Below are 22,203 nucleotides of genomic sequence, written 5' to 3' on the forward strand. Positions count from 1 at the left end.
GCTCATCTGTGTTTATGTATATATTTCAACAGATTTAGATTTAATGAGTTGAAAGGTTTATTATTATTCACAAGATGAAGTTGTAGATATGATGTATGTGCTGACAGGGCACATTTCCATTCAGTCAGATTTTTGATACTTGAGTATTCAGTCAATACAAATAACAAAATATATATTGAAGTGAGGATAAAATGATGGATTAATATAATGATGAAAGATTTAGATACAAAAAGTTCCCAAGTGAATGTTTTTACCTCTAGAGGCTGCTGTGGCCCAAGAGAAATAATACAAAAATGAAATATCTGCAACTATTGTCATAGATATGTTCAGATAACCGATAGTTCGAAAAAGCAACTATCAGCACAGATTAATCAGTAAAACCGATGTATCGGTCTACCTCTTGTAAATGTAGTCCAAAACTTTCAAGCTCCAGAACAGACAGAAAGGTAGTAAAAAAGAAATATATATGACTTCAGTGGTTTAATCCATGTTTTAGGAAGTTACGTGATCGGTTTTGAGTGAGAACAGATCAAAATGTAACGTCTTTCTAAATCTTTACATTGCCGTCTCCTTGGCATGATCATAATTTGAAGCTCGATTACACTTCCTCGCACTTGGTGTTTGATGCATGTTAAATTTTTACAGAACATTAGGGTACAACAAGACTAAAGGCCTGGGGTAAAAGGTACTTTTGATTTTATTTTCTCCTAAAACATTAAACGGCAACAAATGTTTGTCACTATACACCGCAAATATTCCTGATCCATGATATCATTTTGTGCAGTGTTAAATGGCTGATTTTAAGGTAATTTGATCAAATTTATTATTTTCAGTTTTGTTCAAGGTGATTAAATCAAAAAGTTTTTTAATAACTGACCAATTAGAGAAAGGATAGTATTTTGGTTAACAAGGCCCCCTGTTGCTGGAGCTAAAGACCCCATAAAACACATTGTTTTTCTTAAGTGGGGCGAATAGATTAGTTATGAAATACAATTAAATGTACAAATCAGGCTTACATTGAAGGATCCAATCACAGTGGAGATTAATTTGTTTCTAGAATAATTGAGATGTTCTGAAATGCCAAATGTGATTAAAATTAACTTTAATTTTAACCCTTTTCTGAAGTGGTTATTTTGAACAAGTATTGTCTTAAAGTGTTACTCAAAAAAAAGCTTCTTGTTTTAAATGTATATGCCTAAGTTGACAAATTTTGCCTTCCTGCTAGTGTCCCTATATTTACACGATATCACTTTAACCCCCCCAGGGGCCTTTTACCCCGCGTGTGTGTGCGCGTGCGTGTGTGCGTGCCAGCCATCTGTAAGGTTGTAAAAGGTGAACACTGCAATCCAATTCCATCGTTCCAAGCACAGAAATCAAATTATGTGTTTCAACTTTAAATGGGGCTGAAGTGAGTTTTACTCAGGAGAATAAAATACTGCAGTACCAGTCTGTGATGGAAGTCTCGAGAGTCTTTAACTTTTCCCTTCCCAATATGGCATAAATGTTCTTATGAACTGTCTTCCACTCTTCTGTTTGACGGACAAATTAAATGAAATATAAAACTACATTTACATTTGGTGTCTTCAGAATTGGTCAGTGGCTTGAAAATATCTGACTTTAAAGTAACCTATAAAATGTCTTAAATTTAAATTTCACTATTGCAGTTTATTGCTGATTTGTCCTTCCACTTCAGAGCAATAGTTTATACAATATTTGTTTTTAGAAATAATAAGCCCCTAACTAATCTGTTCGCACTTGTTGTTTTTCATTACTAGAAACCTGAAGGCCTGAAAGCCAACATTGTTTTAATTAATTTAATTTTTTTCTGGTCTCGTCGGGCTCAAATTTGACAGTTGATGTCTACATAAAATTACATATACCTTTTGAAGTCAACAGCAAATCAATATTGACCCTTTAATTTCCTAAGCTTATTGTTAACGTGTGTTTTATTTTAATGGAAAAAAATAGTTTTCTTTATAGAGCTGAAAATTGTACACATTTAAAGACGTGCGATTAAATTAAAAGGTTTAACATGTTAATTAACGCGCGATTAACGCATTTACCGCTAATACAGCTTAAACCAGCATAAACACTTGTTGGAAGGGCAAAACTTTGAATGAGATATTTTTATCTGCAAGCGTTTTTCATATGTAGTTCAAAGCTGCCCTGATGCAGATCATGAATGCAGCTTCACGATTGCTGTAGGAAAGTGTATAGCCACATTCTACTGGCTGATTAAAATTGTGGAGGATGAGAGTTTAGGAGATTTAATGCCCATTGCAATGAAAATGCAATCTAAGGGGAAAATTAGTCAAACTTCCACTTTTAATGAAACATTTAATGTTACCTGAATTGGTGCTATTTTAGTGCATTTCTATCTTTATTCCGTGAAAAGTTTTGTTTTGAAGATGTTAATAAAGCATTATATTGTTACATAGTGTTTTGTTTTCTTCCTAATAAGAAAAGAAATGCATTTTGACATGAACATTAGGATATTTAGAGTCAAATTTCAGTACTTTTAAAATTTCCGATTAATCACGATTAACCATGAAAACAAATTTTTACATATTTTAATCGACTGGCAGCACTACTTACTCTTTCATGAAAATTAAATAACTTATAAAACAACTCTCCTTTTTAGCTGATGTCGCCAAACCTCTTATTTTTCATCGCCTACCTTCCAAACAACTGTCAAATAAACATCACTTTTTTTTACCATCCAATCAATTCCCGATTATTTTTGGTTTTGTTGAATAACCTGTTTCACTAAGTAATACACCACATTAAGGAAATAAAGTGGGTAGTGAACATTGTTTTGTGTTGACTTTAAATATTTTATGTCTTAGGATATATCTTTAATTCAACAAATTAATACTGTGCCAGATTGCAAATATGCATGAGTTCTGTTTGTTTTTTCACAGTATTTGAATTATTATTACCATAACATCTTGTTTAGTTACAGTTGGTGCACTCAAAATAAAACAAGGGCACAGTGAATTGATTATAAGAGGTTAAACCAATTTCACAGCACGAACGCAGACTTTTTTGATTTCAATATTTTCAATTTGCTAATAGGGGGATGTAAAACAGTGTTGGTTACTGGCTTTAATGATTACTTCATCAAAAATATTAAATAATTAACATTTACTTTCTAAAACACTTTAAACATAAAAGTGTTATTGTCTCAAAGAATTCAAAATAATGTCTATCCTCCTTGTTCTCTGACTTTTTGAAAAAACATCTCAATGTGAACAACAGTGTGAATTTCCATTTTCATGTGTGAAGCCAATCAATAGAAGACTTTTGCATATATAAATTTGAAAGGTACAGTGTTTTAAAGGTACAGTGCAAAACCAAATTACTCAATTGTTTGGTGCAAGAAACCTTGACTAACATTATAAGTTGACTTCAAAGAACAAATGAAATGCCTAAGAGTATGACATGGTCCCTTAAAAGTAAAAGTGCTAACAAGTTCAGTCACGCATTTTACTTGCATTTGCTTGAATCTAATCATTACTTGTTCTGTGTGTAGATATTTATTGGTGAGATCACCATGTATATCATGAAGTCCACTAGAGAAGCTCTCATCGCCCAGGAGAAAACCATTGTGACGGGGGAATGCTGCTATCTAAACCCTCTTATCCGCAGAATCATCAGGTTTATCGGTGAGTCTTCTGGTTTGATCAGTGTCATTGTTCTTTGGTCGACAGATGTGGATTTTTCAGTCCAAAAATCTCATGAGCAGGGTGATAAAATATACCAATGGGTATACAAGTGTTTTCCAGCCCTTTTCCTGGAGGCCCCCAATAACACACATTTTTGATGTCTCCATTATCTAGAAGTAGCACTCATTAACTAATTTGAGTTGAATCAGGTGTGTAAGACACATTCAAAATGTTCATTGCATTTCAAATGGCATAAATAACACCTTTGTAGGGCACATAAGAAGGGAGAACAATCACAACTGCCATGTAGCAGTAGTAGCATTCTAAACGGAAGTGTTGTAAAAATAATTGCTTCAAAAGGCTCTTCCAATTGAAGGTTGGAAATGATGGACATTTTGCTCCCAAGATGAAAATAATTATTTTTTAGAATAAGTAAAACAAATATTGAATATATTAAGCATTCCGACTGTCATCATGAAGTCTACCCATTTTAAAGCGTTCTTTTTGGTTTGCTTTTTAGAATGGGTTATTATAGATTAGGGCTGAAACAAGTCTACATTATCGACAACGTCAGCAAGAGTGTCGGGTGCATTACAATTGCAAAATAATTAGTTACTGTAATCTAGTTAACTTTTAATAAAAAAGTAGTTTAATGCATTTTAATGCAATTCTTGTAGTCAGATTACAGTTACTGACTTTCAATTACTTGAATTACTGTTAAGTACATTGTTGGGTTATGCTTATTTCTAATATATTATTAATATAGAATACATTATGGCACTGTAACGAGTCATTGTGAAAGAGAAATGTGAGGTGCTGAGTGTATGACATGAACAAGGAAGAAATATACATATTATTATGAATTTGTTGTGCATAGAAGTGTTTTGGGAAGTAGCTTGAAAGTAAAATAATTAGTAATGTGATTACTTTTCAATTATTAATTTGTAGTGGATTGCTATTTTTAAGTAACTTACCAAACACTGGTCAACAAGAAAACATTGTCTACAGAAAAATGTTCCTTAAAGAATTGTAATTTTTTGTCATAGGACATAACATGAGATAATTTTAAACTCTAAATTCTGCAGCTTCAGTTGTGATATTATGATGATGGCTTGTGATGCATTACATCAAAATATATATGTGTCTATAAACAGAAAACATATTTTTTTTTAATGAAGCATAAACAGAATCTGAAAAATTGCCACACAAGATTATTTTTAGCAGAAGCTCCCAATTAAAACGAGCCTGAATACAATGTAATATGATCTTTATATCTTGAGCTAATCTTCACAGCTCGTCTTGACATGCTGAACGGCTGATGGGAAGTCAGCGACTCCTTGGTCCTAATGCCTGCCACATGCAACCTCTGTCAGGCTATCAATGCGACTTAAACACAGATGCAATTTATCTGTTTGTTTGTTTGTTTGTTTTTTCCTCTTTTGATATTGTGCGATTTATTTAAAGGTTCAACTTTATTTCTGGATAATATGGTATGTACTAGGGCTGGGCAATATGCAAAAAAGATTGCAATATGTGATTACATCGTAACCCACCCTGCCCACACTGCTGAGGGCTATTTTTGCTTTATTGATTTTGACTTGAAAATTACATTTGTTTATTGAAACACGAAAAACTTAAACCAAAGATATTTCTAAATTCAAAGTACACCTCAAATTAAATAAAAAAACAACTAAAATTCGTATATAACCCTCACCAAATCCAAAAATTTACAGTCTCCAACTTCCCATCTACGACAACAGGTGGAAAATTACTAATACAAATTAAGAGCTAAAGACAATTCTAAATGTAAAAATAATAATAATAAATGAAATAAACTTTACCTCTAGAAAGTTCAATGCAAACCATATAATGTCTACTTCGATAAAACGTTAATACAATTTGTTACTTCACTTGGTCTGTGCTTATACGTATAGAAAACACCAGTTTTCCTAATATGTGTAAGCCTAATAAATTCCATTGTGTTCCCAAATTAATGCTGCCTAATAATTTATTTGTTCTTATTGAGTTTGTGTTTGTATTAGGGCTGCCCCCGACCAAAGTCATTACAAGTCGACTAGTAGTCATTAGTTTTAGCCATTAATCGACTAGTTGTCGCATGTTTATGATATTCATTGAATTACTTAAATATATATATTTTGGGAGGCTTCAGAAAATGGCTTGAGTTCCAGGGCTGAGAAGGTATGTTATTAGTAACATTGCTAACACTGTTCTACATTACAGAGAAATACTAAACCGTAATAATGAGCCTTTAAAATGTAGATTTTACAAGCGCACACATGACGTGAGCTGCAGCGACACCGGCAAAAGCGATGATGATTCTGAATGTGTTGGAAAATCCAGCAAGGAGAGTGTTTGAACATTTTGTTAATTTATAGAGAGAAATGCACATTAAGTTAAACATGCAGTAAGTGAGGTTCTAATTTAGCTTCCCCACTCCTCAAGAACACTTGAATAAGCCTAATAGTGCATATTTATCTTGGTTATCTAACGTTAGAGTGCGCGGCCATGCTAAGTGGCTAACGTTAGGCTACTTAGATGTTTCAAATGATAAGCCATGTTTGAATGATAGGCGAACGTTTGCCTGCAGAATTTGCATGTCACCTTCTTAGGGTCAGCCTTTACCCTCTCGAAATGATCCCACACTTTGGATTTCCTGCTCAACATAATTTATTACAGCATGGACCAGCCGTGTAAAACATTATGTCTGCCCACCACTGACTTTGCACTTCCTGTGGAGTTTTTTTTTTTTCTGCGACCAAACGACCAATCAAAATTTGGTCCACCAAGACTCTTCTCATCGATTAAAGTTTGGTCGACTATTAGGAGCCAGCCCTAGTTTTTATTGTGTTTCGGTAATACAGTTAATGCTGGAATAAAATAAAGAAATAAATGAAATAGAAGGTTCAAGGTGACAGCGTTTTTAGATTATTTGAAAGTGCTGAAATTTGACACTATATATACTTCTTTTCCTGTCAAAATGCCTTCATTTCCATCTTAGGAAAGAAAACAAAAGCGTAACAATGTAATGCTTTATTAACATTTTCCAAACAAAGCCTTCCACAGTTCAAAGATAGAAATGCACTAAAATAGCACCAATTCAGGTAACATTAAACGTTTCCCAAGATCTAAGTGGGAGTTTGACTAATTGAAAGAACTAGTCTCCTTTTTCATTGCAGTGGACATTTAATGTCTTTAACTCTCATCCTCCACAATATAAATATCCACTTTCCTACATCAATCATCAAGCTGCATTCATGATTCACGTCAGGGCGTCAACGCCAATGTCCAGCGCCACTTTGAACTCCACATGAAAAGTGCTTGCTGACAAAACATCTAATTTTGCATTTTGGTGATACTTAAGACTTGACACGCTACTCTGATAATTAAAATGAGCCTTACATAGGCTGAAAAATACTTAAGTTCCATCTGGGCTTGTTTTGTAAATCAAATAGCACATCAAAGAGGTGATTTCTCCATCATTTTATCACTGACATGAAAGCACTGTTGTGTGTGTGCATCAATGTAATGTCTCATGATACATTACAAAGGTTCCACCCTTCCAACCAGTGTTATTGCTGGTTTATTCTTTATTAGCTGTATATGCGTTTATCGCGATTCAATTTTTTTTTTTGAAGCCTTAAACTTTTTTAATGAATCATATGCGTTAACGTGTTAATTCTGAAAGCTGTAATATATACACTCACCTAAAGGATTATTAGGAACACCATACTAATACTGTGTTTGACCCCCTTTCGCCTTCAGAACTGCCTTAATTCTACATGGCATTGATTCAACAAGGTGCTGAAAGCATTCTTTAGAAATGTTGGCCCATATTGATAGGATAGCATCTTGCAGTTGATGGAGATTTGTGGGATGCACATCCAGGGCACGAAGCTCCCGTTCCACCACATCCCAAAGATGCTCTATTGGGTTGAGATCTGGTGACTGTGGGGGCCATTTTAGTACAGTGAACTCATTGTCATGTTCAAGAAACCAATTTGAAATGATTCGAGCTTTGTGACATGGTGCATTATCCTGCTGGAAGTAGCCATCAGAGGATGGGTACATGGTGGCCATAAAGGGATGGACATGGTCAGAAACAATGCTCAGGTAGTCCGTGGCATTTAAACGATGCCCAATTGGTACTACGGGGCCTAAAGTGTGCCAAGAAAACATCCCCCACACCATTACACCACCACCACCAGCCTGCACAGTGGTAACAAGGCATGATGGATCCATGTTCTCATTCTGTTTACGCCAAATTCTGACTCTACCATCTGAATGTCTCAACAGAAATCGAGGCTCATCAGACCAGGCAACATTTTTCCAGTCTTCAACTGTCCAATTTTGGTGAGCTCTTGCAAATTGTAGCCTCTTTTTCCTATTTGTAGTGGAGATGAGTGGTACCGGTGGGGTCTTCTGCTGTTGTAGCCCATCCGCCTCAAGGTTGTGCGTGTTGTGGCTTCACAAATGCTTTGCTGCATACCTCGGTTGTAACGAGTGGTTATTTCAGGCAAAGTTGCTCTTCTATCAGCTTGAATCAGTCGGCCCATTCTTCTCTGACCTCTAGCATCAACAAGGCATTTTCAGCCCACAGGACTGCCGCATACTGGATGTTTTTCCCTTTTCACACCATTCTTTGTAAACCCTAGAAATGGTTGTGCGTGAAAATCCCAGTAACTGAGCAGATTGTGAAATACTCAGACCGGCCCGTCTGGCACCAACAACCATGCCACGCTCAAAATTGCTTAAATCAACTTTCTTTCCCATTCTGACATTCAGTTTGGAGTTCAGGAGATTGTCTTGACCAGGACCACACCCCTAAATGCATTGAAGCAACTGCCATGTGATTGGTTGATTAGATAATTGCATTAATGAGAAATTGAACAGGTGTTCCTAATAATTCTTTAGGTGAGTGTGTATATATATATATATATATATATTACACATTTGTGGCCAAAAATATTGCCACCCTTGGAAAATATGAGCTTTTTTTGTTGTTTTTTTATCCTTTTGATCTTTCATTACAAAATCTCATAATTGTAAAATCTCATAATTAAATATTTTTCTCCAAAACACACTTGCCACAATTATTGGCACCCCTATAAATTCTTATGTGTATAGTGTATATATATTAATTATTTTTGTATTTATATTTTTCATTTTTTTAGGACACTTGAATGACTAGGAACATGAAATTGTTCAGCCATGACTTCTTGTTTCACAGGGGTATAAATATGAGGTAACACACTATCCAGATTCCTAAATTCATCCATCACAATGGGTAAGACCAAAGAATAAAGTTATGATGTGTGACAAAAGGTTGTTGAGCTTCACAAAATGGGAAGTGGCTATAAGAAAATAGCTAAAGCATTGAAAATATCAATTTCTACCATCTGGGTAATAATAATAATAGATTGGAACAAGTTCCAATCTATTATTATTGGAACAAGTTCCAATCTGCTGGAGATGTTACGAATCAGCCTGGAAGAGGACATGTGTCTATGTTGTCTCCATGCACAGTGAGGAGGATAATTTGATTGGCCAAAAATTTTCCAAGTATCACAGCTGGCAATTGCAGAAATAAGTTGGATCTTGGGGGCAGAAAGTCTCCAAAACTACAGTCAGATGTCACCTACATCACAAGTTATTTGGGAGGGTTTCAAGTAAAAAGCCTCTGCTGTCATCCAACAACAAACTCAAGCGTCGTCAGCTTGCCAGACACCCATGTAACTTCAAATGGGATCGGGTTCTATGGCCAGATGAAACAAAAATAGAGCTTTTTGGCTGCAAACACCAGAGATGGGTTTGGCACACACTGAGAGGTAACCATATGGAAAAGTACCCCATGCCCACGGTTAAATATGGTGGTGGATCTTTAATGTTGTGGGGCTGTATATCTGTAAGTCCTGGACATATTTTTTGGATACATGGCATCATGGACTCTATCAAATACCAACAGATACTAAATCAAAACCTGATCTTCTAGAAAACTTAAAATGGGCCGTGGTTGTATCTTCCAGCAGGACAATGATCAAAACACACATAAAAATCAGCACAAAATTGGTTCACTGACCACAAAATCAAGGTTATACCATGGCCATCCCAGTCCCCTGACCCCGAACCCCATAGAAAAACTGTGGGTTAACTGAAGAGGAGAGTCCACCAATGTGGACCTCCTGAATTTGAAGGTTCTTGAAAGATTCTGTATGGAGGAATGGTCTCAGATTCCTTGCCATGTGTTCTCCAACCTCATTAGGTGTTATAGGAGAAGACTCACAGCTGTTATCTTGGTTGCACAAGGGAGGTAGCACAAAGTATTGAATAAAAGGGGGCCAATAATTGTGCCACACATATACTACCGATCAAAAGTTTTGAAACACTTGACTGAAATGTTTCTCTTAAAAATGTTGATCTGAAGGCGTATGCTTAAATGTTTGAAATTAGTTTTGTAGACAAAAATATAATTGTGCCACCATATTAATTTATTTCATTATAAAACTAACATTTTATATATAAAAAAAGAAAGGTTTTGAAATCAATGACTTGGACCAAATAATAAAGAAAAGGAGCCAATAAGTGCCCAACATAGATGGGAACTCCTTCAAAACTGTTTAAAAAGCATCCTAGGATGATACCTCAAGAAGTTGGTGGAGAAAATGTCAAGAGTGCATGTCTGCAAATTCTACACAAAGGGTGTCTACTTTGAAGATGCTAAAATATAACACAGTTTTGATTTTTTTTTTGTCACAACATAATTCCTATAGTCCCATTTCTGTTATTCCATAGATTTGATGACCTTGCTAATATTCTAAAATGTGAAAAAATCTAATAAATTATAATGAATGATTAAGTGTTTCAAAACTTTTGACCAGTAGTGTATATTTGACAAAAATATTTGTTTATTGATAAAACTTATGTTGTGTTTGCAATGGTTTAATATCCATTAGAAGACAGATTTTTGTGAATAGTTTTAATAAAAGATCATAAGGATAAACAATAAAGACATCACAGCCTTCTATGCTCATATTTACCAAGGGTGGCAATATTTTTTGGCCACAATAGGTGTATATACTGTAACACGACTGGAACAGTAAAGAAAGTGTGAAGTCTTTACATTCACCTGTTCCACGAGACGACAAACAAACAGCGAATCAGACACGCGCATCATTTGGCAAGTGGCGGGTGCTAATATCATACCTTGGGCTAATACATTTGGCAACATCTCAGCTCCATGGTTTTGTCATTTCCCCATATTGTCAATCATCGTCTGTCAATGAGTGTTGCAATTGACATTGGGAAATTTGTCAGATATCATTGATATTCGATTATATATTTTTGCCTAGCCCTAGTATCTACATTTAGATTGTTTGCATATGAAGAATGGGTTGCAACGGTATGAGATTTTCACAGTATGATAACAGTCTCAGAAAATTTCATGGCCTCTGAAATATCTTCAATGGGAGAACCATGTCATTGTTCTTTCCCTGCTGTCCACGACCCAGTCCGAATAGACCTGCGACCCACCAGTCGAGAAACACTGCTTTAACTCACACACACACACACACACACACACACACTCACTCACTTATGTCAGACTCGCTTCTCTCTGACGGCATGTTTTTGTGTGTCGCACAAGTTGACGAGTCTGACAGGCAGAGCGAGGAGGAAAGGAGATGTTTTTTTTCTAAATTCAGTAGATAAGCAAATGTACATTATATGATAACCGTCACTTTTCCTCCCGTGAAACCGGTATACCGCAGCAACCCTACTCAACACCAGAATTCTAGGGTTTTTGCATTGTTGCCAGGGCATTAGTTAAGGTCTTCTGAAGGGTTTTCATGCAACTTTTAGTTGTTCTTAGTGGCTATTTGTTCAATGAAGTTCATAATACTTAACTTTTGGTATGTAAGGGATTTTGGATTATGCTTCCTTCAGCAAACACCACTATCTACTGTAATAATAATTCAATGAGCCACCAGAGCTTCCACTAAATTTTAGATTCTGTTGCGGAATAATGAATTACCAGACAGATTTTAAGGTAAAAGTTGAACTTGGTTGAGCTGTGGCTGTTTTATTGATTAGAAACACACAACATTACCTCCAAAACACATACATTTTAAATGTTTGCTACAGACATTGTGGCCCACATAATCAGTAAAGCCTAATGATAAAACATTTACTTGTGTTTTCTTTAATACTGTAATATTTTCAGGATCTTGGTTTTAGGACACATTTGCCATGTTGCCACCGTGTTGCACTCCAGCATAGATGTGAAATAAAATTATAAACATAGAGAAAACTTGATTTACTGGCCCTGATGCATAATGCAATGTGGACTGTAGTAATGGTGTCCACTGGGGCTTGGTAATGCAGTTAGATGTACAGTACCATGTTAAGGTTTTTTCACAGTACCAAGCAATCATGAACAGACAGCCCTGTATTGTTCTCTCTCTTTCCAGTGGTGGTCTGTTGCTTGTTTTGTTTTTGTTTTTTTAGTCTTTTTTTTCAATATTTTTCATGGCTACCCTTCAGACAGTGAGAGGCTCCATGAATTATAATCTAGTTCACTCCAAGACACAATTTCAAGCAAGTCAGTTAAAGGTATAGTTCACACAAAAACTACAAGTTTATCATTTAGCCACCCACATGTCATTCCAAACCCATATGACCTCCTTCAATGAAACACTAGAAGGAGAATTTTAGAAGAATATCCTGGTAACTGATTTCTGTTTAATGAAAGTGAATAAGGAATGATCAGTCAATCTCCTATAATGACAAAAAGCATAAAAGTAATATGTATAATAATAAAAGTTGCCCATATGACTGGTGCACTGTATTCCAAGTGTTCTGAAGGAATAGCTTTGTAGCTTACCCTCCGCCGAAGCTCAAAAATGGCGCATTAGTGTCTTGTGATTAAACCTCATTCAAGTCAATGATTTCATATTTGATTTTTGATCTTAAGAAAAGAAAAAAAAAAAAATTGTGACTGATTTTTGCGATCAGTGACGGGACATGCTTTTTTATATAATTTTTGTCCAGCTCAATTAAATGATTCAAAATTTAATTACAAACGCAATCCGCACTAAACAATTAATGTACTTTGTCCAGGTCAGAAATTAAGGGGGGCTTGGGGCAAAAATGTCACCCAACGTGTCAAAAATTCCCCAAAAAATCAGAATGTGGAAGCAGAAAATAAATGCTCCTTTTTTATTGTTATAAAGTTGTTTATTTATTGTTATTTTATTGTTTGATTTATAGTTCTTCTTATTCGATTCAAAGCCTAGTTAAACACATTACCACATACAATATGATTATGTTGGTTTCATTTCATGTGTAGGTTGGACAATATATTTTCAATCTAATTATTCAGGTTTAGAACTTATGTTAATGGATTGATTCATTTGAAGTATTTGAATACAAAGATAACAGTATTTTTATTTTTCAAATGCACCGGGCAATTACTGTGCCGGTATGGAAATGTTCATTTCTGACAATGACTTGACTACCAACATAGCAGGGGTTTTATGCATTGAATATCCACACTATGGAAACACAAATGAAATGAATAAAAAAAAAGTTGATTCCACTTAAAATATATATTTTTTTTAACAAATACTATTTGATTTTATAGAAAGACTAGCTACATTGACCCTTACTACAGGAAAGAGGAGCATCCATGGTCTTAGCTATGTTAACGGCATTACACAGCATTTCCTATTTTAGGAAAACAGTTGGCCTTTTTTGCCTTCAGATATTTCTAAAGACGAATTCAATTATAACAAGCCTGATGAAAGTAAAACAAGATCTGTTATGAAGTAGGTAATAAACATGTTCACTAGCACAGTCCCAACTCAGTAAGTTGCTCTACTCAGGGATGCAGTCAGAATATTAAAACTAGTCCTATAAAAATAAGGTGTTCATTAATTTAGCATTGTGAAAATTCTCTTGAATTCAAAATATTCCAGATTCTTAGATGATGAATACAAATTAATATCCACTCTAAACATGAAATGCAAGTATGTAATTATTTATATATTTATTGTGATTATGTAATAAACCATTTTGGGCATGTGGATGATTGTATACAGTATGTTAGCCTTCACCGAAGACCATTTGTGACCCAGGAAAAACCCTGCATAGATAGCCCTTTTCATGCAAAAACATAAATAAAATAAGTACAAACAACAGAGAGAATCTATTTAGACCATCAAGACTGCTTGTGAAGTTTATTCATTTATTCTTTATATATATAATCATTCTTGTGTCACGTCATTTAATATCAATATTTTGAAATTTTTATGGAAAGGCATATTTTGTTCAGGTCATTTGGTGTAAAAGGTTTTGATATTCTTGATTCAATAATTCATAATATTTGTAAAAAAATATTTTTCACCTTGAAAAATACGTTTGTAAATCTTTTTTAAATTAATGATTAAGTGTACACTTTCATGTATTCAAGGTGCAAGGAAAGTGTTTTAATACCTCTTACTTGATGGTTACATCATATTAAATTGTTAAATTATTTTAGAAAATGCAATAAATGTTTTTAAAAAATTTGTGAAACCGACATGGACTCAAAGATTACATTTCAATTTTTTTGTTTTCTATTTTTCTTTTTTATCTTGTTTGTCAATGACCCAAATAACGACTTTATTTAAATGATTTCAATTTCATTTTATGACTTCAGAAGACTTGGAATATAGCACACAAGTTGTATGGAGCACTTATGCAATTGCTTTTATGCCTTATTATGGTAAGACCCCATGTTTGTTGCAAGAATGAGTCATATTTGTAACAACTGGGGCTGTCAATTTAACGTTAATTTTATGTGATTTATATAAAAAATGATGTCTGGGGCCTGGGTAGCTCAGTGAGTAAAGACACTAACTACCACCCCTGGAGTTGGCGAGTTTGAATCCCAGGGCGTGCTGAGTGACTCCAGCCAGGTCTCCAATGATGAAATCAGAGAAATCAGTTTTATTTATAAATTCAATTTTCTGTTCCATGTATAAAAATGTAATCAATTTCATCATCAAAATAGTGTCTAATCAAATGAATTAATAATCAAATGAAAATTTAACATTCAACATTTCAACATACCATTGCATTTATTTTAATCAAAAATGTTTTTTTTACTCAGTTAATGAAGTACTTTTGTAAAGATCCTCGCAGCATAATTCAAAACACAAATTTTGTCAAATAAAGTGCTGCTCAATAGAGCATCACATTATTAATGAAAACATTGATAAACACATGCAGTATATTCAGTACAACAGCTCTCTTGCTTGTGAGATATTGCTTAATTATCTTAATTTTAAATATTAATATTAGTACAGAACATACTACATTTTACTCAGAGCCAGCACGTCCTACAGGCAATACAGGCGGACACTTAGGGCCCCTACGTGCCTGGGGGGCCCATGAACATGTGTATAGTAATTGAACAAGTTAAAAGATTAAGAAACATTGATAACTATTATGAAATTCTCTGGAGTCCAATAGTTTCTACCATACACACACTCCGTACAGCAGTCAGCACGTGTGGGCCTGATAATTTAACTTACAAATCACAATGACAGTGAAAACTAAAAACATCATGTTAAGTATAAAATGAGCTCTGAATAATCGCAAAAGACAAATAACTGAAATTTACAACAAATAAAATCAAATCAGGCAAGAAGTAAAGATAAGCAGTATACACTAATCTGCATAATTTATTCATAACACAAAGCATTACTGGGAACTGGAGCGCAGCTTCTTTTCACAGTATTATTAGACACAGATCCCACACCTTACTGAATAATGTGCACACCTGACAGAAACCCAGGAAATAAGTTGAGAAAAATATTGCTTTGTGGCTATTTGAGTCTTTGAGGCTTATCTTGTGTAAAGGGTAGCAGAAACAGCACTTGATAAATCATTAGAGCTTTTCACACTTTCTCAAGAATAATCTGCTGGGGAAGAAATTCAGACACTGACATAAAGGCGCAAAAACTCCAATAGAGTGAAAATATGAGCAATTAATTTGGAAAATAACCAAACCAATCTATCTTCAAAATATCTGCTCTCTGAGAGGTATGTGTTTATTCTTTACATTTGTTTACAAATATGTATTTCAAGGTGTTGTGTTTATAAGCCCTATTTATTAAAATATGTAATTTTATTAATACATAATCCACCATGTGGGTGGTTGAAATGGAGTTAAACAGCATTTTTTTATTTTGTGTTACTTTAATGGGTAACACTTACACTTGTATTTGTTAACATTAATTAACTACATTAGTTAACATGAACTTACAATGAATGAATGATACTTGATAATCTTGGTCAATGTTAATTTTGTACATGTATACAAGTTGTGTGTTTTTGACCTTTGTTTCACTCCTCTGGCTTTAGACATTGATCCAGTATAATTTTTAAGTTCAAAATGCTGCAATTTAATTATATAAATATATAGTCTGCAGGTGCTGCTCACCTTACAGTAAATGTGCACTTTTCTGTCATCTACTACAACTAGCGTGATGTTCATAAAATGTGGTGGTGTGATCAATCAGTGTTTTCAACGTATAAGCATGCTGAAGCACGCAGCACATGCAGACTATATTTATTTAATCAAATTGCCAGTTTAGTAATCACATTAGTACGTATCACTATTTTAATTTTATTGTCAATTTCGGTGTTAAAGTAGTAGTGGCACGCACTCATAAGCATGTGAGTATTTGAAAGCATCCATCCGTCAGTCAGACAGCATGCGGGGACCGAACTGAGTCGGTACTACAGGTACTGCAGAAACGCTGGTATCATTAAATCTTTTTTATTTTAATGTTGATCTGGTACTGAAGTACCAGTACTTTTGATATCATGACTAGGAGCAAATTAAGCTTGAAGTGCAACTGTTTTTACAAGCTGCTTCAGCAGGGGGCAGTCCGTGCACCTCAATGAACCTGTCCAGCAGCACATCCACAGAATGAGAGGCGGTCACACAGGATATTAAAATGATTAATTGGATTGCAAAATGGATTGCTTTCGACTGTAGGCTTGTTCAATGATATGGAAATAAAACAAATAATATATTGACTTCTAATGCAACTTTTTGTAATGTCTAATCAGTGCACTACTCTTCTGCCACAATAATGAATTATTATATTTATTATAAGCCATACATAAAATATTTATAATTATTTTAATTGTTATGTATTTTATATTGAATTATCTTTATTTGAGGGGTTTCTCAGCAAAATGATATTTTAGATAAATTTGCCATTCGATGAATTAATCTGCATGTCATGTAATTAATTTGATTCAAATTTTTAACTGATTAACAGCCCTTGTAAGGTGAGTAAATGATGACAGAATTTTTACTTTCCAGGTGAATAATGCCTTTAGCATCATTGCTTATAAGATCACACAAAGAGTTGGAAAATGTACTTCTGAGAGAGTTCACATAATTATAGAGGACATCATAATTACATGCATTATATAAAGTGTAGGAAAGTAGTTTTGTTTTTGCGAAATGGTGTATGCAAATATTGTATTTGCTCTAGAGGGCATCTGTAATTACTTCTGGTTGAAGATAAAAATAACAGATTGTTCCATTAAGACTACATTGGTATTCAAGGGCATACTTTAAGCCCTTGTCTGATTTGCTTATGTGTTTGTGTCTTGATTGGAAGCAACAGGCTGAATTATTATTTGTTTTTTGCTGTTTCTAACCACAGGTGTCTTTGCATTTGGCCTGTTTGCCACTGACATCTTTGTCAATGCTGGTCAGGTAGTGACTGGCAGTCTGGCGCCGTATTTCCTGAACGTCTGCAAGCCAAATTACACAGGAATGGACTGTCATGTAAACCACCAGTTCATCGCCAATGGCAACATCTGCACTGGGAACCAGGTGTTGGTGGAGAGAGCCAGAAGATCTTTCCCTTCCAAAGATGCTTCGCTCAGTGTCTACTCAGCAGTCTACGTAACTGTAAGAAACTCGATTGTGAATCAGAAATATAGTCTGCAATTGTTATTAGTACTGTATGTGCTGGTAATTCAATTGGTAAGTCATTTTACTTTCAAAGTATGTACCTGAAAGGATGTTAAAGTCTTGTTTTGCTCACAATATAGAACTAGGCTTTTGATAAGTTTTACATAAAATAATAAGTGTTCTTAAGATATGATTTTTACTAGGGATGCCCTATGATGATAATGACACTGGTATCGGAATCAAGATATGTGACATATGTGACAGTTTATAACTGGGCCCCACAGATTAGCGTCACACATACTGTATGTGTTTCTGCAACAGCCTGTTACATTACAAGCTGCCAGATTCAAATCGGTTTTCGCACCGACACAGGTCAAGCGTTTTTTATTTATTTTCACTTAAACAGTTACTCATACAGTCTTTTAAACCACAAAATAAGTTATTTTATATGCATACATCCAACTCATCACCAAATCACCATGATAAATAGTTTATATCTCTTATACACACAGTCAATACATCAAGCACGATCTTCCTCCGATGTGTGCTTAAATGTTTGTTTACATTAGTAGCTGTTGTCATTCATCAAACAAACAGCTACTCAAATAGCCTTTCAAGCACACGTTTATTTTATGGAACAAACAGCCAAATTGTCATCAAAGTACCATGATAACAGTTCACAGCTTGTACATACACAACATCACATCTAAACGTGATCTTCCCATGCACGCATCCACGTCTACCGTAATTTCCGGACTATTGAGCGCACCTGAATATAAGCCGCACCCACTGATTTTAAAAAAAAATATTATTTTGAACATAAATAAGCCACACCTGTCTATAAGCCGCAGGTGCCTACCGGTACATTGAAACAAATTAACTGTACACAGGCTTTAACGAAACACGGCTTGTAACAAAAATAAATAGGCTTTAACGAAACACGGTGTGGCAGCGGGGGCGTAGTCAAGCGCCCGTCCGGGAGAGAAAAGCGGTAAGGGCGCTTACACCTGAGCTAAATTATGTCTAACACCGGTGTCTAATTTCAGTAAGCATGGGGAGAGCGGCATAAAAAGGCAGCAGCCACAGAGCTGAGAGAGTGACACACGTCAGTCTAGTGTTGGCGCATAGAGGAATTGAGAAACTTTATAAAATTGATTGTAAACATTGCTGTGGCCATTAAAAGCCTTACCTGGAACTTCAAGTGCCCTGCTGAAAACTGTCACACTGGTGCCCGTGTGACAGTTTTCCCAAGAAGGACACGTGAAGCAGGGCACTTGAAACACACGGCTTGTAATAAAACATTTGCAGTAAACAGTAGCCTACCAAGAAAGTCATTGGTCACTATCTTCCTCGTCCTGTGCACTGAAACCACTGAAGTCATCTCCTTCGGTGTCGGAGTTGAATAGCCTCAGAATAGCCTCAGATTTAGTTGTCTTCTTGCACTGAGTCAATTCCTCACGCTGCTGTTTCCAACGTCTCCCGTGCAGCAGCTCTATTTCCTTTTCCAACAGCCAGATCAATCGCCTTCAACTTGAAAGCAGCATCATATGCGTTTCTCCATGTCTTTGCCATGGTGAGGGTGACAAAATTACTACCGTAATCAGAATAATGGGAAGTTTGAGCGCACTCGATTTAATCTAAACAGTAAACAAAAAAAGTTGTTTGACCTTAACCCGTTCGGCAATTTCAATTGGTCTAATGAAAGCTTCACGCCGCCAAAAAACTGAGCACGTCACAGAAAGTTTTTTTTTTTTTTTTTTATAAAATCTGAAAGCGGGAAAAATCCATATATTAGCCGCGTCATTGTATAAGCCGCGAGGTTCAAAGTGTCGGAAAAAAGTTGCGGCTTATAGTCCGGAAATTACGGTACTTATTATTTAGGTGCAGATATGGTTTTCATTCACACAAACAGCAACTCAATCAGTCTTTTCAGGCTCTTAATACATTTGTTTTCTGAAACAGAGTGCCGAACGATTACAAAAACACCAGGATAACAGTTCATAACTTGTACTGTATATGCACAGCCATCATATCTAAATGCGATCTTCCCATTCAAGCAGCCACATCTGCTTGGATGCAGATGTGGTTTTCATTCACACAAACATAGCACCAGGATAACAGTTTAAAACTTATGCACTCGCAGTGAACACACGATGATCGGATCCACGCAGTCACGTCTATTTACAGAAGCGCTTGTCACACGCATACAATGTCTGAGATGTCAAAAAGTGAATAGGCAAACCGGACTGCTGATATAATTTTTTATAGCTATATATTAGCTAAATAAATCAAACAAATACAATACAACAGATATAACCCATTTGTTCACATGTTTACTATATTATATACATTATTAAAAAAAAATTGAATGTCAAGAAATCAAAAATTTAAATAAAATTTAAAAAACTTGTTTACACTCCACTCTACCGGCCCCCCTCTACTGTCTGTGCAGTGGCACATGCAAAAATAACTCTTATTATAAAGGTTGATGAGATAAATAAATAGTTTGCATCAGCCGGTTTTGTGCTGACATAAAGACACAAAGTGCTCATACCTTATAGAGCTCCTCCTTAGCTCATACACTGAAAACAACATCGCGCACACTGTTTGTAGCAGATGACAGTGAACAGAGCAAAAATTCACTTTGTAGTGCGAGGCACATACAGACTGTTTATTTATTTTATTAAATAGCAGCCTTTTGCGGTTTAATAATCACTTTGAGTCACAAAGCGACCAACTTTTAACATCAGAGCTCCATTGTCATAGCAACACAGAAACTCTTGAAAATAAAAGCTCAGTTTAATAAAGGGAAAAAAGTACAACAGAAATCACTACTGTACATGTATGTAATGTTCACTGTAATAAGAATAATTATAAATCAATAGTCATTTTATTATATTTAAGCAATATGCTCTGTAGTGTAGCTCTTGCGTTTACTGACTTATTAGCAAAGAAGCGTAAATCCGAATTGCTTTGAATCAAAATAATTTTGATTACTTTTTGTCTAGAGGGTCATGTATTCCTAAATGTGTGTGAATTCAGAGTTTGAATAATGGTAGAACAATTTTATGACTGGGCCACTACAATTTATTGTTTCTGGCTCCCAGACTCTTAGGCCAGGATAGTTAAAAGCAGTACTACCATGCTATTAACATGTATAAATACTGCAAAAGTCTTTCCCTCATGTTTGCAACTGCATGTCTTTTTATGTTCCTTAGGCCTGTCACGATTATTAAATAAATTTCTGATCACAGTTATTTGCTTTATTGTGCAGTTCAAATTCCAATCACATTTTAGTGCTCAAATAATGAAATTTTAAGCTAATATATAAATGCCATCAACAGCGCGTTTGTGTTTCATTCAGCTGCACTCTGAGCGTCACTGAGCCGCACAGTCGACATCTACTAAAGCAGCTCCTGTCCGAAAGAGCACGTGAAGCACTTCTCAAGCACTCTGATGCGCGCGCAGTCAACAGAGGCTCATGCCAAACTCCCGCGAAAATATAAATTAACAAATATACATTTTTGGTAGTGAACTCTAATCGCTCCAGTTTCACTTGAACCCTTTAAACTGGCCCACAAGAAAAAGCATTTAAATGAAATTCTAATTATAAATTAACTACAGTGTTGACCAACACAAAATAGGTATCGTTTGAAGCTTTACTTTCCAATGCATGCAGGCATTATGACCAAAACTGAACAAGTGCTTTGTAATTTGCAGACAAAACAAACGTGTTCCGTCTTGTTAATTTATAAAAATAAAAACAAATAAAAAATTGGCACTGTACATATTATTGCAATCAGTTAAAACCTATGTAGCCATGTGTCATATGTTGTTGGAAAGCCCATAAAGAGTAAAATACAACCAGCCCATTTGTTTTACTCAGGTCCAAAAATATATCGAGTAATAGCTAAGCATATTTCTTTGACAATTATGTTGGTGTTGCTTGTATGCCACATTTTCGCTTTTTACTTCACGAAAGATAAACGGAACATAAAATATCCCATACCATTATTTAGAGAAGTTGATTATGTTTCAAACAAGCCCACAAATGTAATCGGATGCATAGATCATTAGATAATCCCCATGAAGCACAATGTTACACATAGTCACTACTAGATGGCGCCAAGTAAATCACACAAACTAAATAATGCAGACTCATTGAGTCAAAAGACACTCATTCTGTGAAATATCATTACTAAATCATGTCTTCATGCTATGCTTACCTTTAGTCATTGTTGTGTTTGCATGTGTATTTATTTTTATATGTAAAATGATTATGTTTTATTTGTTTGGGGATGCTTTTGGACACTAGGATAAATTATATGTGTAATGCTATAACTTTGGGTTGCTTTGTCGTATCAACATAAACATTTTCTCAGATATAGTTGACATAATTGAGAACAAAACAAAAGCAGTTTTTCAGAGCCACCTTAATTATACCCAGAAATATATAAAGTCAAATATGAAACATATAAAGAAAAAATAAAAGGAAATATTTGGCTAAATATTTTTTTCTTCTTCTTCACTGAAACAGGGAAT

At 35.0% G+C, this 22,203-nt stretch overlaps 1 protein-coding gene across 1 annotated transcript in view; it reads left to right on the forward strand.

The window, feature by feature from the left end:
- The window catches only part of plppr1 (phospholipid phosphatase related 1), a 90,979-nt gene that overhangs the window by 61,804 nt on the left and 6,972 nt on the right, over nt 1-22,203 (forward strand). Inside the window, exons 4-5 of the mRNA XM_052116731.1 lie at nt 3,533-3,665; nt 17,408-17,658. Of these exons, the coding sequence (XP_051972691.1) occupies nt 3,533-3,665; nt 17,408-17,658 (384 nt within the window). The remainder of the gene's footprint in view (nt 1-3,532; nt 3,666-17,407; nt 17,659-22,203) is intronic.

This window comes from Xyrauchen texanus, chromosome 44, assembly GCF_025860055.1.
Source record: "Xyrauchen texanus isolate HMW12.3.18 chromosome 44, RBS_HiC_50CHRs, whole genome shotgun sequence".
NCBI lineage: Eukaryota > Metazoa > Chordata > Actinopteri > Cypriniformes > Catostomidae > Xyrauchen > Xyrauchen texanus.